Consider the following 17380-nt stretch of genomic DNA (forward strand, 5'->3'; position numbering starts at 1 on the left):
CTTTGCAATAAAGTATTAAAAAAACAAACAGTTGAGTCAATGACATGCCTGAGCAGCTAATGCTGGATTATGAATAAAAGTGTTAGGGCCTACAATGAAAAACATAGATATTTTTAATTTATGATCATAAAATGTTTGCAGTAGATAAAAAGTTATAACAGTGACATACTTAGATGATGATAAATTCCACTTTTACTCAGAAGTATCTGTCGTCTACTGTGCAGTAAGCAGTATAAAGCTGCCATGAATAAAGAGTTAGTGTGAGAGTCGACTCTGTTTGCAGTCTCTGGAGCTCAGATGTTGGGTGGAGTTCAGGAGGACAACACTCCATCAAACAATCCTGCAAGCAATACCATTGGCGGGTGTTGATTCTGACATTGCTGCATGTCTCTGTAGCGCACAGAGAAGATATAGATGGAACTGCCGAGCTTTTCTGGGCTTGTCTGGGTATGTGGAAAGAAGGTTCAGCTAATCACATGTGCAGTAAGTGGAAAAACAGCTTCAGAACTGTTGCACAACTACAGCAATGATACCACAACTTAACTGCAGAATCATGTGGTTCCTCTACTATTTAAGCAAATCGCTAGTTTAATCAAGATGCTCTAAAATTACCATACTGCTCTCACAGTTTCTATTTTAATTGTTGTTAAATGTTTTAATGTAAAAACATAATCAGGCATAGGCTGGTGCAGGATTTGATCATTTCTGACTGAAACATTTATTGCTGTTAACTCGGAAACAGGCAATGTGGCAGATTGGGTATTCTGTGTATGCACAGTGACACAGCAAGTTTGGAAAACTTGTTGCATATTTTAAAACAGAAAAAAAAGGCTAAACGTTGCTTAACACAGTTGCTGTAAAATGTTATATTGCAGAAAATCTGACTTAAAAAGCCAAACAGAAAACTGTATTACTAAGAATAAAAAGTTTTTAGATTATTTAAGCAGGTTTTGTGCTGCGAAGTGAACCGTCATTGTTGTTTCTCCATCTGTCCACCAGAGGAAGCTAAGTGTTAGATAGATAGATAGATAGATAGATAGATAGATAGATAGATAGACAGACAGACAGACAGACAGACAGACAGACAGACAGACAGACAGACAGACAGACAGACAGACAGACAGATAGACAGATAGATAGATAGATAGATAGATAGATAGATAGATAGATAGATAGATAGATAGATAGATAGATAGATAGATAGATAGATAGATAGATAGATAGATAGATAGATAGATATGTGTAGGTTAAATTTAGACAGATAGCTTCATGATTAATTGAAGTAGGCTAAATTATTGGTACAAACTTTCCTTAAATATTTTTCTAAAACTGTAAATAAACTGAACCTGTTTGTTTTGCTAGATGTCATAAGGTAATTTCTACTTGGATTGTGGGTTACATAAATAACCTGAATTGTAAAGTGGTTTAACAGACTAAAAAAGGTTCTTAATTATCAAGAGAACCAAACCATTTTTAACATTTATGTCTTTAAAAAAAAGATAAAAACAAACTTTCTCTAATGAGAAGGCAGACTTTTGGCACAGGATAAATAAACATGTTACAAAGTTGATTACAAAGTCTGTATAGTGTAGATTAGAAGACCTTTCCCTGGATATTTGGACATAATGTGACTTTTCACACAGTAGGACTTTATCAGCAGATTATGGATTCCTGCAGTACAATCTGTTTACTTGACCAAAGTGAATTGAAGGAATAAATCTTGGGATAACAATGTAAAGTTTGGGGCTTTGGTTTGGTGTATTTTAAATTTTGAGTGGATTGTTGTTCTGTGGTTGATATTGTCTTTGATATTAATCAAAAATAAAACTCCTATTCTTTGTATTTTATCTCAGTTAAAGGTTAACGGTACAAATCAGGCTTCTGACATATCTCCTTTATAATTGCATTGCTTAAAAAAATGCAAGAAAAGAAATAAAAAACTCAAATGTGTACAGAGTAATGACATTTAGCTACTTCTGTGACTCAGATGCAACATTTAATGCTTTGGAAATTCCTCATTCAGCTTAATCATCAGTTTGACAACCCAGATTGACGTATTTGCAGCCTGTCCGTGCAGTCATGTGTGAATGTGGGTTGTCATGACGTCTTCTCCTCATCTCCAACAGAACCAGCTTATTATAAAAAGATGGGATTTTTTCATCACCCACTGTCCAATGTCACCAATTTAATCCAATAACAAGTCCTGGATTATGCTTAATTTATTTATAGTTAAGCGTACCTAATGTTACAAATTTACATTAGGTAAAAAATGGTCACCTCCGTCACATCAAACTTTAAACATGCCTAATATGTGTAAAGTGACATATTTTTTTTTACATATCAATCAATCAATCAATTATTTGTAACATTTCTCATACTTTGTGAACTCTGAATCAATTATAATATTGAGATTGTCGAGTTGCTCTAAAGGGTTTGTCGCCAGTCTTTGATGTTTGTTTGTGAGTTTCTGATATCTTTTCTGAATTCTGAATCTATTTCAGTAATTTGATTAAAAATGTGAAACATATTTTTACATAGATTTATTACACCATAGATTTCATACATTTATCTCTCTTAATCGTAATGGTCATGGAATCTTGTTACTGAAAACCCAAAATTCAGCTTCACAGAAAATCTTTAAAACTGTTCAGTATTTGGTCATGGCTTCTTTTGCATGGTTTGCTGAAGGAGATCAGCCTGTGGCACCGAGGACGAAACGGGAAGGTTACTTTGAAAGTGGCCTTCAGCTCATCTGCATTGGTGGATTTGCTTGTGCAACTTTTTCTACCACATAAACAGTCAACTTCTTAAGCAATGTCTTTTTTTCTCCTTTTTGAGGGTGTGTCAATGACTGTCTATTGGACTTCCCCATTAAATAGGCCAAAACACATAAGATTTCTGAATTAAGAATACTATTTTTGCTGGTTTTGAGAAGTTTTTCTTTTTTAGAAATTACATTTTGGGTTTCATTTCATTCATTTTACCTAATGGGTCGCGTTAGATAAAAATGGGGAAAAAATAATCCTGTATCTTGTAAAATATGCAACGTACTTAATTACAAGGCTCAGCTGCTTCCGTATTTCTATTACTGTTTCTGTGACAGCTCTTAAGTTCAAAGCAAGAAACTAATTACTTCCAGGTAATATTCAACAAATATTCATAAACCTTTTCCTTTTTGGACACATTGTTTTGTTTTTGTTCACTATATTTTATTTGTGTTTGAAATAAAATCAGTGAATCAATCAACCACTCACATGACTTAGAATTCTCCAGTAAGGAGATATAGTTCTGGCTTCTTATGTATTATGGCTTAACAAGGTATTTTCATTAAACAAATAAAAACTAAGATATTCAAAGAGAGAAAAAAAAGTTTGACTCATTCACCTTAATTTGATTTTGTTTACAACGGAATTTGAGACAATTCTACAGTTTAAACTTGACAATGAATGTTTAAATATCTGTTTTAGTGGTACATATTCTCCTAACAAACTCGCAAAGAAAGGAAAATGGCAGATTAGAAATACCCGAAACTGAAATATCAAACCCTGGCGATGACGTCATCTTGTCGTGTTTTGTGATTGGCTGTCGCGCCAGTAACTCATCGAACGGTTGCTAGGCGGAGGAGGCAGGAAGAGACGTTGGAGGAGGCGGGAGTTAGCAAAGTCATCATGGCGGGATGCATGAAAATTATAAATGGCTACATCTCAGCAAGTTCGAAGTTAATGGTTTTTACAGTGCTTTTTATGTGTCTACATCAAACGTCACACCAATATACAGGTAAAAAGCTGTGTTATAAAGCAGGTAGAATGACCTTTGTTGGTATTTAACATATATTTTACAAGCTACGGCTAGTAAACATTAGCTAGTGTTTGTCTCCATTTACATTTGAACTTTGAGCGAGTCAGTGTAACATTAATGGGTTTTTGAAAGACTAGCAATTGTTTTTAACAATTATTTAGCTTCATCAGACAGCAATAGGAGTTAATACAATTGTTATTTTCCTTCGTGTCTTGTTCCTTCGTGGAAGCTTGTGGCTACCATCCATTGTTCTGTTTGGAAATTTGCATCCTGTCATTTTTGTAGGCGTTAGCTTGACATCCCAGAACACACCTAGGTTGTTTTCATTCAGGCCCTCACTAATCCGAGTTTGTTTTGCTTGTAGAAAACGTAATGAATTATAGGATAGGTCATAATATATTGCTTCAGTGAAGCATAGTCAGTATTTGTACTGAGAAAAGCTGAGAAATTGTTTTACAAAGTTAGCTGAAAACACATTTTTAGGTATTTGTGGCAGTTTTATAGAGCTGAATGCTAGGTTTTTGCTTTATCATTTGAGTTATTGTCTCAAAATAAGTTAGTATTTATTTTTTATTTATATGTATATCATAATGTAAGCATTAAATTAAACAAAACATAAGGCTGCAGAGCATATAGCGAATATGTCATCATCAGTGTGTGCAATATTTATATTTCAAAGACTGTTTAAAGTTTAATAATTGTTGACTAAGTGTTAACTTGAATTATTCCTGATAATGTAATGTTAAGCAAGTTGTACAGAGTCTCATGGCAGCTCATCTTCATACTGGACCAAAATGACCTTGCCCAAAACTGCTAAAGGTCAACAAAGTGGCAAAAACACATATGAGAAAGGGTGAAAAGACAAAAACAGCCGTATTACAACCAATATCATTATTACAATATTTACCAATATTATCGCCATCACAAAACTTTCTACACAGACAGGCTACAGGAAAACATAAAAGGAGAAAAGTCTTATTTGCTCTAAATTTCAAGTTTTTTTTATTATTATTTTGTGATACACTCACACATGTATCTGCTTGTTCATTCTAGGTGGCACCCGTCCTATAGTTGATCTTCAAGATGGCGAGCAGTACCTTATGTTGGGGCCCAACCGGTTCTGCTACAAAAACACAGTTGTTCCAACCTGGAGGCAAACGTGGACAAGAATTTATGCAAGTTCCACAAATTACACTGACTTAAGTTAAAGACCTATTGTTCTATAAAAAGTTTTAAAAATCCAAAATTTAACATCCTGAAACTTGGAAGTTGCTCTGTTAGCTTAAAATTGACTGTAGGAAAATGCTCTGTGCATGATTGTGATTGTTAAACTGTACATTAAATGCCTCCTTCTCACAGGTGAAAGTGTGGAGTTCAAAGGTCTTTAAGGTGCAAACTGTGGAAGGTGAAGAAGAGCTGCAGGAGCTGGAGCGCTTCAATGTCTGGAGCTGGTTTCTATTTTTTCTACGTGAACAGCACAATGAAACTGTCATTAACATCAACCTGTTCTGCAAAAAGACATGCTTCAAGGTGGATCCTACAGCAGGAGCTCAGTACACTGTCAAACCAATCCGCAGTAAGTAGGAAACCAGTCTAGATCACGTTCTGACTGGTTAGTGACAGATGTAGCACCTTCACAATAAGGGGTAGAATTAAAAAGAAGTGCACATTACAAAATTATTGAAAATGAAACAGTTTGCTAAAGATTACAGGAAGAAATGTCATTTTTAATATACTGCTCAGATGTTTACCTTCTCCTTTAGAAAATAAACTTAGTTATGCAAAGGAAACAAATAATTGTGAACAGCTCACTGATTCAGCGTATAAAAACAATGCAGATTGAAAGAGGATCTAATCCAGTGGTTCTTAACCTTTTTTGAGGTACCGAACCCCCAAGTTTCATATGCGCATTCACCGAACCCGCCCCCCCCACTAATATAATGTAATTATATTAGTTGTAATGCCTCCCCCACGCCACTAGAGGCAGTACCAACCCCGAAAAGATGTGACTAAGGAGCAGATTTAGAAGTACACCGAAAGCTACAGAATTTGGTAAAAACTGAGCTTTACTGAAGTAATTAAAGACACAAGTTCAAATCCATGCTGAGAGTGGAGCTCCTTCCCACAGCACTGAGCAATGTAACGTGATCCTCTGCAGCAAGTGATGGCAAAACGGGGCGTCATCACGACTTTACACAGTGTGTCTTTACCTCCGCGGCAGAGGCTCCACCGAACCCCTGAGTCCGACTCATCGAACCCCTGGGGTTCGATCGAACCCAGGTTAAGAACCACTGATCTAATCGGTGTAATGGCGAAAAGATTCTTTTGACTCTCATTTTGAACTGATTTGATGGAAATAAATTCATAAGAAAAAGATGGAGCAAGCTTCAGATCTCCCACATCTACCGTGATAAAGATGAACACAAATGATCTTTACCTGGAGTTGACTAGGTTTTGGTTGTATCCCCGTCAAAGTTTCCTCAGCGTTCTTAAATAAAAAATAATGGAGTTTGATTCAAAAATAAGCAAAGAGAGTTCAATGATAAGCAATTGTGATCAACTTAAAACGTATGGCTGGTAAGTATTAATACTAGAGGATTAAAATTGTTAAGCTTCTTTGCTAGTTGTTTTCCTCTAGTTTCCCGAATCCAGACTTCCGCATGTACACAGTGGAAACCACACAGATAACAACCAGTCGCCATTCAGCTTCAGATATATCTAGGGTTTTATTCAGACAATTAAATGCACAGAAAAACAGATCAGCATCACACCCAAACCATCAAGAAGTCCAAACCATAAAACAGACATTAATTACCCGAGAAAAGTAGAAAATGAACAAAAAGCAAAGGTGCCTTTGGGAACTGCTCGTGCGGCTGCACAACGAAGCAATCTGGCTTGCTGCTGTGAAGTGGAGACTTTTATAAGAGGTGTATTCCTAATTTTAATATATGCATTGAAGGCGTGTCCTCTCTTCTAAACCTCTAAGCAGTTTCAAAGTACTTTGATAGGATGGGAGACTTATTCAAAATCAAAGATAAAGAGAAAGAAAGAGCAAAGGTCACTCTCAAAACAGGATGTTCTCATGCCAGTTACATCTGGAGTCTTCTCCTAGTTCCTCCCTTTCTATACATTTGAACAAAGACCCTAGTTGCCAAAAAGATATTTATTTTTCACCTAGACCTTGCTCGTTTTCCATAATATCCCAAATACTAGTTTTGTTTTCTCAAGATTTTAGTGTTTTTCTTACCTCAGAAAACACCAAAGAATTTGGCCTAGTACATAAACAGACAGAAGTTATCTCTCCCATGCAGTTTTTCCCCATTACTTTTGTTTTTGTGAGCTACCTAGCACAGTACATCTGTTTCCTCTGATAGAAGACATTTTATAGTGAAGGTCCTTTTTCAAAACCCTGTTAGTGATTTTATCCCAGTTAAGAAAATCAGTCGTTTTTTTAAATTGAATCATTATCCAAATCTACCTAAATTAAAATCTACTCAAAATATTCATGCTCTATCTAATATTTCACATGCACCAAGGTTAACTGTTGCTAAAATTAATACAATTAAACTTATGTCCCCAACTACATATAGTTAAGTTTAAAAACTAGCATATTTTAAATTTATTTTCCTAACACAAGCCTCGTAGTTCAAAAACTTGTTTTTTCTTTATTTTTCTTCTTTGGTTAAGAAAGAAGTGCAGGAGTGAGCCATTCAAAGCTCTTCCTTTGTAATCTTTTCAGAATAAAACACATTTTTTCACGTTATTATCGACATGTTACAGATTTGGGACTAAGGGACAAGAGTGTAAAGAAAATGGATGGATGGACGGACGGACTGACGTAGGAGTTACAGAGACAATAAATGTTATGTTAAGAGCACAAAAGAGCAAAGTCTCTTTGGAAAGGAAAAGTCAAAGTCTAAGCAGCTTGTTTCAAGCCTCACAGATAATTACCAGCTAACTTTCCTTTCCTTTCAGAGTTTGACATCTATCTGTTCTTGGTCTTCCTCTCCGGGGCGCTGCTGTTTGTTTTTGCAGAATCCTTGAGCAGGTATTTATCTGTCCGAAAACCAGTCCTGCATTTTTAACTGGATTTATTACAGTTCTTTTTTGTGTGTTTTGATTCTTTCCTGAAGGAGTCAGATCTTCTTCTACTCTGCTGGAATGAGCACAGGCATGATTGCCTCTCTGATCATCCTCTTTTTCATTCTGTCACGCTTTTTGCCAAAGGTAAGCTATTTAATCGCCTTTAAGTGTTTTTTTTTTTTTTCTTCATAATTAAAGTCTCACTGATCCAGTGGTTGATTGTCCCCCTGCTGTTTTCCACAGAAAAGCCCCTTTTACATGCTTATTGTGGGCGGGTGGTCTTTCTCTCTGTATGCCATCCAGCTGGTCTGCAGGAACCTCGGGGTAATTCTGCGAGAGCACTGGCATGCTGCATTAGGTACACACTCGCTAACAACACAGACTTCAGGCAGAAAATAACAGAGGAAGAGTTACAGAGCCTTGAAAAAATATTCATTAGTCCTTGAACTTTTTCACTTTTGATGAGTAAAGCTAAATATTGGGGGAATTCTGGTTGAAAACTAGTTTAAAACAGCAAACAAAAACAAGATTTACAATAATAGTAATAAAAATATACTGTACAAGATTATGACATACAGAGACTGTGTGGTTATTAGAATAGATATGTTGTACTCATTATTTCAGGGATGTGCAAATGAGTTGGGTGACTTTTTTCTTTTTTTTTAAGTATTGAATTTTATAAAACATAACACCGCATAAATCCTTTTTTTTTCTGTCAGGTTACGTAACAGTTGTAGGATTCATCAGTTTTGCTGTGTGCTACCGCTACGGCCCCCTGGTGGATGAGAAGAGCATCAACATCCTGTCGTGGACGCTGCAACTGTTTGGACTGCTTCTAATTTATCTGGGAATTCAGATCCAGCAAGTTGCCTTTGCTATCATCCTGGCGTCTTTGCTCTCCAAAAATCTGGAGTACCCAGTCATTCTGGCATTGACGGTGTGGAGGTATGCAATGCTCAAATGCTGTCAGAAGAGGGCGCAAGAGTACAGCAAGAGCTGAGAATCCTGTAGCAGCTTAATGTAGGGAAACTGAAACCAAAGTTGTATTTAAAAAGTGATAGTCGTCCAGCTTAGACAGGGAAAACAGGCAAAAGGGGGATCAGACTAACCTTGTCATACTGGATATCAAATGTTTGCAGTGTTTCTAAAAATTTTCAGCAATATTTAAGGGAGCATCTCTTTAATGATTGTTGCCCAAATGGAAGTTAAGCCTTTCTCATTTTTGTTCAATTAATTGATATATTGCTTATTGGGGCAGGCTTCGTTTTGAATAAAAAAAAAATACTTTTTTCATCAAAACTTTAGTTCTCATTGAAAAAAATGAACCCCATAGCATAATACTGCCACCTCCACCTTTTAGAATCATAGTTAAAAGTTTGTGCTTGGTTTCATCAGACCGTAACATGTTGTTTTAGTAAGGTCACGGTTTCCATATTTTATTTACATAAGCCTGACTTTCTTTCACTGCCACTGACTCATAAGTTTGTGCCATAAGATCAGTTTGATTGTTGTAACCTTTCTGCAAACTGTGGCTTCAGCTATAGGATGCAAATGGGTAAATGTTAGGAAAACCCTCACAGCTCATCTGAATTTCATCTGCAGATAATCAGCGTTTCCAGAGAATTTATTACAGTTTTGTTTATTCAGCCTTGAAATGCTAGGAAATTATCATTTTTCCAAGGCTGGATACGTATGGAAAGATGTTTCAGACTTCATCTTATTGCATTATTTGAAAGATAAAAATATGATTTTTTTTTTTGGATTTCTTTTTTGTTTCGTTTTTGATGACCTGTAATTTTAATTTGTCAGATTATAACTTTAGTTTTTGTCCACCTAATTATTTGTGTTCTTCTATTTAAAACACATTCATACAAAAATAAAATGTTTTTCTCAGTTTGTCTGTGGATTCTAAAAACAAAATTCTTGATTTGGCTTTTATTTCTATGCAAACTCCTTTTTTTATGATGTAAAATTAAAAAGTTACTAGTCACAAACTGTTATTCAGAGGCTCAATACCTAAACTTGGATGATCTGGCCCACATTTTATTGAAGATTAAACATTTTAACCATGTATGGTCTTACAGATCAAAAAAAAAAAAAGGGATAGATTTAGTGCATTTTCTCATGACATCATAATAATTTATATCCAAATATTACTTAAAATACAGCTATATTTAAGTCATATTTTCATATTACATAATTATGTAATAAAATGAAAATATATTAAAATATTTTATTTTCATTTTATGTAATATAAAATATATTTATTATTATTATATAAAATATTTACATTTACAAATATGACAAAAATTTAGAAGTTTAAAACAATCTTAGGTATTTAGCTTTGCCCCCTCTGTGATGTTGGTTTTTCAGTTAACTGTGAACAAACTTCATATTCTCAGGTTCTTTATTCTGCATTTTAATTGGATGATGCTGATGTATTTTTATTTCTTATTTCCATCACATCGTTTTGGTTTGCAGGAAAGTCAGAGGTTATATTTACTGGAAGCCCCAGCCGCGCCGCCTGCTCACCGAGGAGGAGTATCAGAAAGAAGCAGAAGAAGAAACCCGCCGCGCGCTGGAGGAGCTGCGAAAATACTGCAACAGCCCAGACTTCAGTCCCTGGAAGGCCGTGTCCAGGCTTCAGTCCCCAAAAAGGTTTGGATTTATAAGCTTATCTGTGCAAAACCTTTTTGAAGAAAGATTGTTGCATTTTACTTCAGGATAAAAGCGGTGAGGCCAGCAGTGATTAAAAATATTAGAACAGGTTACAAAAAAACCCAGATGAAAATATGCGTCTGCTGCTTTGTTTCTCACTGACTCACAGGTCGGACATTTTGGATACATTACAGACTGAACAATGAGCTCATCCCTTGAACTTCCTGAGTTTACACAGAGTTGATTTATTTACCTAATGAGGTCACTGTTGAGATAAAAGATGATTCAGTGTATTTGTAAAGCTTCATTATTCATAATCAGAGGTCAAAATAGGAACAATGAATATTAACTCTGCTTGGTCGGCCCCACATTACCTCACAGCTCCATTTCTGATTAAGTTTGTTAATTCCTGGCTTCTGCATATTTTCCTCTTAAATTGTTTCCAGTTTTCTAACACTGTAGACATGCAAGTATAGAACAATTATTTTATAATAGATATTTCTTTCTCCTGATCCACAAATCATGAAACTTCCCAATGCCAAAGCTGGATTTTGACTGATTAGTGAGAAAAAGGTCTGTTTGACATCATCTCTGATTTGCAGGAGGGTGCTTGTGTAAATATTAAAATTGTAGAAAATAATGTCCTACATGTTGCACTTTTTCTTTAAAACACATTTTTAGTTTGTAAATAGTTTTCTTGTAAATTTGTGAAGCAATTAATTCAACTTATTTCTAAAGCACGAATAAATGTCACCCCAAAATATAGTAGAGAAAAATAAAGCTCTCGAAAAAAACTAAGAGCCCACAGCACTGAACCCGACTGAAAACCTTCTGGTTTTTCCCTCCAAATCTTGATTTCTGAACTCTTCCTGAGTGAAAACGTGTTGTTGTTTCTATATTAATATGAACTTGTTTTCTTTGCATTTGAGGTCTGAAAACTCTGCATCTTTTTTGTTATTTTGGCAAATAAAAACAAAATTTTTGCTTGGAATTTCAGACATGTCAAGGTTTCCCCCAGAAAACCTTCTAGGCCTGGTGTTTGGAGCGCTCAAGCTGTCATTTATCCAGCAGCTCGTCGTGTTTTTGAGTTAAAAATGTCTAAAACTGACAGGAAATTTGAAAATATCACTTGATATTTATGCGTTATAGTCTTAAAAAAATGCAAATATTTTTTAAAAACTGAAATAAATAAGCAATGCTAAGTCTGGTGGGGGCACAAGTAAAGCCTGGTGGCCCGCCAGGCTTATGATACACTATGGGAAACCCTGTATGTTGTCAGTAGTTTATAGACTAAACGAGCAATGTTCCTTTTTCTCAAATATTTACCTATAAAAAGTAAAATCTGAGAAACTGATCATTTTAAGTGGTGTCTTAATTTTTTCCAGAGCTGTATAATCAAACCAAATATGATCCATTCATATAGAAATCCTAATTTCATCCTAGTTATAAAGCAATTCAGTCAAATTCAGGTAAAAATCACCAGTTGGGGATCATTTAGTCAGCAGTAACTCGTTATTCTGAGCAAGCATGTGGTGACGGTGGAGAGGAACAACTCTCTTTTAACAGGAAGAAACCTGGAGCAGAACCAGCATCAGTGTGAGCGGCATCATCTAGGAGAGAAATAGGGAAGCAGTGAGTCGGCTCGATCTAATGGGATGGACCACAGGGTTACACAGACTCGGTTTCGGCTGTTAAATTAACATCGTCTCCATCATCAACAGGTTTGCCGATTTTATCGAAGGATCCCCGCACTTGAAATCAAACGAGGTGTCCGTCCACGCGCAGGAATACGGTTTTGGAGGAAGCTTTTTTGAGGACGAGTTCTTCGACACCGATGATGATGATGAGGAGGACAGAGAAGAAGAACTGAAGCCTATGATAAAGGCTGAATGAGAGAGTAGAAGAAGAAGAAGAAGATTGAAACTGCACCCTGGCTGACGGGCAGGTTGGGGAACGCCTCGCCGGGGTTGTCCAGGTTTTCATGCTTGATGGAGGAAATCTCTGGACTGGACTCCAGCCGGAGCAATCACAGACAGAAAAGAAAAGTTGACCACTTCAGGCGCATGATCGCATTCTTCAGATGCTAAATGGGTAAATTTACATCGAGAGGTTTTGAGTTACATCAGGTTTTACTTTGACTAGACGTGTGTTTCAAGCCATTAGGCTGTGAATGGAGAGAATCCGCTTCACACTGAGACGCCTACTTTTGTAATTATTATTTTATTATTTCAGAAGAAAAACTGGTCATGTGTTTTCTTCATGTTGATTTTAATGGAAATATCTGTGGAACTGTTCTAAAATATTTTGAATAAAAAAATTATATATTTTTGTTTGGACACCTAGTGATGCTTTTGAAACTTAAATGTATATATTTTTTATGATTGATCCTGTCCTAAAATATGACAGCTTTACTATATTAGTGTCCCTTTTTGGTTATATTCCAGATACTGTGGTCAAGACATGGTTTATTTATTAAATGTGTTGTTCTAGATCCGTCTGAATTCACACATCTGTTCCCCAACACAATCTTACACAATCCAGTAATTATTACTATGGAATGCTTGAAATAAATATTTACTGTAAAAGCTTCAATTCAAAAATAATTTCCTGATCACAAAGGGAAAATAAATGTTGCTGTAATTCATATTAATTCAAGATTCTTCAAAAGAGTTGGTGATGGCTGTTGGCAAGAAAAACCTCCTGTAGCAGTCCATATCGCAGCGAATTTGAAGAAGCTTCTAACCAAAGACATTTTTTCAAATGAAACCTTTTCATTTTTTTTGTTGCAGCTTGTTCCATGTTGTATTAAATAATTAAATTATTTGTTATTTATTATTTCAATTAATTGGGGTTGTTCCATGTTGTATTAAATTAAATAAATTATTTTTTATTTATTATTTTAATTAATTGGGGTTGTTCCATGTTGTATTTAATTAATTTTTTTATTATTTTAATTAATTGGGGTTGTTCCATGTTGCATTAAAAGTGTCATTATTTACTGAATGACACGTCATGACAAGTCACCAAAACTTTTTAATTAATTTGAATAAACTCAATTTGACTACATTGTTTGGTAACTAATTTTTTTTTAATTATAATTTTTTTCTAAAATTCTAATTAAAAATTCTACACCCAAATACCCTATTATGAGAATGAAAATTTATCAAAAATCACATTTACATAATTATTGACAGACCTTATGCTTCATACTAAAGTATCATTCCAGGCTGTTTGTAGAAAACTCCACCATCCCTACAGTGAGGCATGGTGGTGGTGGCATCATGCTGTGGGGGGATGTGCAGCAGCAGAAACTGGCAGATTAGTCAGGATGGAGGGAAAGATGAATGTGGTGATGAACAGAGACATCCTACATGAAAACCTTGACCTCAGACTGGGGCGACCCAAAGATCTAATCATCATTAATCAGTTATTGAAATAATTAAGTTAGTAATCGGTTAATCATTAAGTGTAGTATAAATACAAAAGGAAATTTTCTGAGAGAACACAGTCAAAGGTGTAATTAAGCCTAAACTGTACAAAAAACCCCACTCATTTTGGATTAGAGATAAAAATAATCTCTTTAAATGTGTTCTACACCAGACTCCTCTATTCAGCCAACTTTAAAAAAATCTATTAATCATCTTTTGCTATAGAATTAATCGAATCAATAATCAACAGATTAGGCCTAAACTTTATTGATGTTACGCAGAAAGTGTTGAACTTTTCACACGTTAATGTATTTTTTTATCTGCAGGTCATTCTGTGCTATAAATAATCAAGTATTCACTAAAGGAATGCTGTGCTATTAAATTTTAGGCAATAAAATGTTTTTCTTATTTAAAAAAGAATCTAATTATTTAATTCTATGTTTTAAATGCATTTCTAATATATATTTTAAAAGTCTCAAGTGGTTGAATGAGAAATCCACACAAATGACATTTTTTATATCTGATTAAATGTCAGAATAATTGACAACTAAAATAATTAGTGCAATTCTAGAATACTTGTATAAATGCAATTTTTTGGTTTGCTATTTTTAATACATTTGCAAAACACTCAAAAACTATTTTCCACATTTTCATAATGAGCTATTTGTGTGTAAAATTTCGAGGAGAGAGATTAATTTAATATAATTTGGGATAAGACTGTAACATAGCAAAAGGTGGAAAAAGTGAAGCGTTGTGAATATTTTTCGGATGCGTCGTAAATCCGTTGAATTTCCTCTTTACAAAAACAGCTTCATGCTCAGAAGTTTACATACACTACTCACTGGTACAAAATGTTTATTTTTTAATAATTTAAACAGTTAATCCAGGGAAGAATGATTATACAACTTGAATATATTTTTAACTTATTTTGCTGCCCTAATTTAAATTTATTGAGAATTATTGCCTAATTATCTTAAATCAACTCTGGTTCAAATATATTCAACATCACATGTAAGTGAAAGTAACAATAAGCTTTTGGCAGAGTTTCGGCCTGATATTTCACCACTTGTCAAAATTGGCAGAGTGTTTTAAATTTGCAGCATATTTCTGACTTTAAAGGATATTTCACAATTTTTCAGCAGTGAAGGTTTTCTAAAATCTTCCTACTACCCTTCTTTCCAAAACTACTTTTTATGTGTATTTGGGATCACGGTCCTGTTTACATTATGAATTTTATCCAAGCTTCAACTGAATTTATTCTGGAAAGATTTATTGGATAGACCAGATAAAGTTTGCTCTGTTACATCCTTAAAAAGTCTTAAATTCATTTATTTAAAACTAAGGCCTTAAGATGTATTAAATCCATTAAAGACAATGTAAGTTGGCCTTAAATATGCTAATCTCAGGTCTTAAATTTTTGTTGTGACAGGACTATTTAAATGCCACATTTTCTACGAAGGTTTTTTTTTCTCTGACTTTTCTATAAAGCAAAAGTTTACCTGACATCTTCACTCAACGCGTTCTGTGACTCAAGGCGGCTAAAGCTACCGGCAACAAGCTGCTAATGTTAGCTAGCTGGAGAGCCATAAACCATGTGAAAACCACAAAGCTGCTGCAAGAGCAAAAAAAAAAAAAAAAAACCAGAAACTTCACAGTTTTGGTCCCCTGTATTTATTTTTTTACATCTCTTGTGATTTTAGGTCTTAAATTCATAATGTCTTAAAAAGTTTTAAATTTCAACATAAACCCTGAAATACCACAAAGGAAAATTAAATGATGATGTAACTCATTATGTAAGGTTATGTATATACTTATGGCTGTGTGGGCATGAAGGATCTCCTGTAGCAGTCACTCTTACAGCGGCCCCGAAGAAGCCTCTGACTGAAGACACTCTTTCCAAAGCAGTCTCACAATGAGGATGCCTGAGGCTGCCCATAATTTTCTCAGCAGGAAGGTGGTGGTTGCATCATGCTGAGGGTCTGTGTCTTGAATGTTCTGTTTAATCACAAACTACCTGAAACATTTTTGGCTCTAGTGGTTTCTATTGAACAGTCATTTTCTGCGCAGAAAGCGCCCAGTTATTCAGTTTCACCTCATTTCAGTGGCTACTTGACAATAAAACAAACATATTGTTAAAAAATGTGTTTTGCAATGGAGAAAGGAGCATATTATTGAATTTAAAGTCCAAAATTTAATGTTAGACTCTCCTTTAAAACCAAGGAAATCATCCCATTTAAACCAACTCTCTCAAGATTTTTCAAATATCTGGTGCAGCTTTATGTCTGTATGTTTTATTTCAATTAGAAAAAAAATCCACAAATTTAATCTTTAGCATCCAACTCTTGATTTTATTCTCATTGATCCATAAATATATGGTGCATAGTCATTACAGCCTGAATAAAATGAACACTTTCAAAATGCATCAAAGCCCCAAATAAATGAAATGTCTGTAAAGTCCATGTAAACCTCTGACTGGAAATGTATCTAATTGTTTCAGTTATTGATGCCTGGGTTAGGTTGAGTGTTGATTTCTAAGTATAACAGTAAAACTCATGTTTTTACCACACTTTTTAAAAAGTTGTGCTTGGTAATCTGCATATCGAGATCAAAGATAACACAGGAGAAATTTTTGACCTTTTTCATATCTGTTCATAACCTAAAACATATTTGTCTTTCCAAGTAAATTCAAAACTTTAAACAAACAACTCGCTGTGCACTGAAACTTTTTAAATCTGTTGCTCAGAAACTGTCAGTATGACTGATGTTAAATTCAAAGCAGAAGCTGAGCCAGGAATAAATTAAAAAAAAGGAAAACAGCTTTTCAGAGCAGATAACGTTATCTTTCATCAAGCACAATCTACGTTTGAAAAAGAAAACCCAACGTTTATCCTTTCTCTTTTACTCTCCCACTCTAGTTTCAGTGACATCTTGGGGACACTGTGACATTTAAAGGCAGCAGCAGCGAGAATCCCACTGCAGGTTTCTTTACGACCTGCGTGTGTCCACGCAGCGATCAACACCGTTGGAAATGCTTGCAAACAATTACTCATCCGGTTTAAAACAGCTGATACAGCGAGCAATATTTGCATGTATTTCCCAGGCTCAGCTCAACCCAGGCAACATTCACACTGCGCTGTGTTCCCTTTGAACTACTTCCCCGAAACATGCATTACAAACAGGGAAACCCTTTCTCCAATGCACACAGGACTCTATTGAATGCGGAAGGGGGGGAACCCCTTGGATATATGAGCATATGGAGAAAACTGTGTCGGCCTCCTCATGTAAAGCGTCTGGACTTCCCCACAGCTTGAAAATTGGGACCAATGGGATGCTTACAAAGTCTTAACTTAAGTATCTAAAATTAAGGCCTTGAAATGTCTTAAATTTATTGGAAAAACAGCAAGTTAGCCTTA

At 35.1% G+C, this 17380-nt stretch overlaps 1 protein-coding gene across 1 annotated transcript; it reads left to right on the plus strand.

Moving 5' to 3' along the window:
• The first annotated feature begins 3623 nt into the window (after positions 1-3623).
• Positions 3624-12868, plus strand: nemp1 (nuclear envelope integral membrane protein 1). Its single transcript, XM_014985552.2, has 9 exons — positions 3624-3777; positions 4852-4973; positions 5158-5374; positions 7774-7846; positions 7932-8025; positions 8125-8239; positions 8601-8826; positions 10363-10539; positions 12261-12868. The coding sequence occupies exons 1-9, from the start codon at positions 3669-3671 to the stop codon at positions 12430-12432; spliced, it is 1305 nt and encodes a 434-aa protein (XP_014841038.2). The 5' UTR covers positions 3624-3668; the 3' UTR covers positions 12433-12868.
• The last annotated feature ends 4512 nt before the right edge of the window (positions 12869-17380 follow it).

Source organism: Poecilia mexicana, unplaced genomic scaffold (assembly GCF_051168715.1).
Source record: "Poecilia mexicana isolate PSO_F unplaced genomic scaffold, ASM5116871v1 scaffold_7, whole genome shotgun sequence".
In the NCBI taxonomy this organism is placed as follows: Eukaryota; Metazoa; Chordata; class Actinopteri; order Cyprinodontiformes; family Poeciliidae; genus Poecilia; species Poecilia mexicana.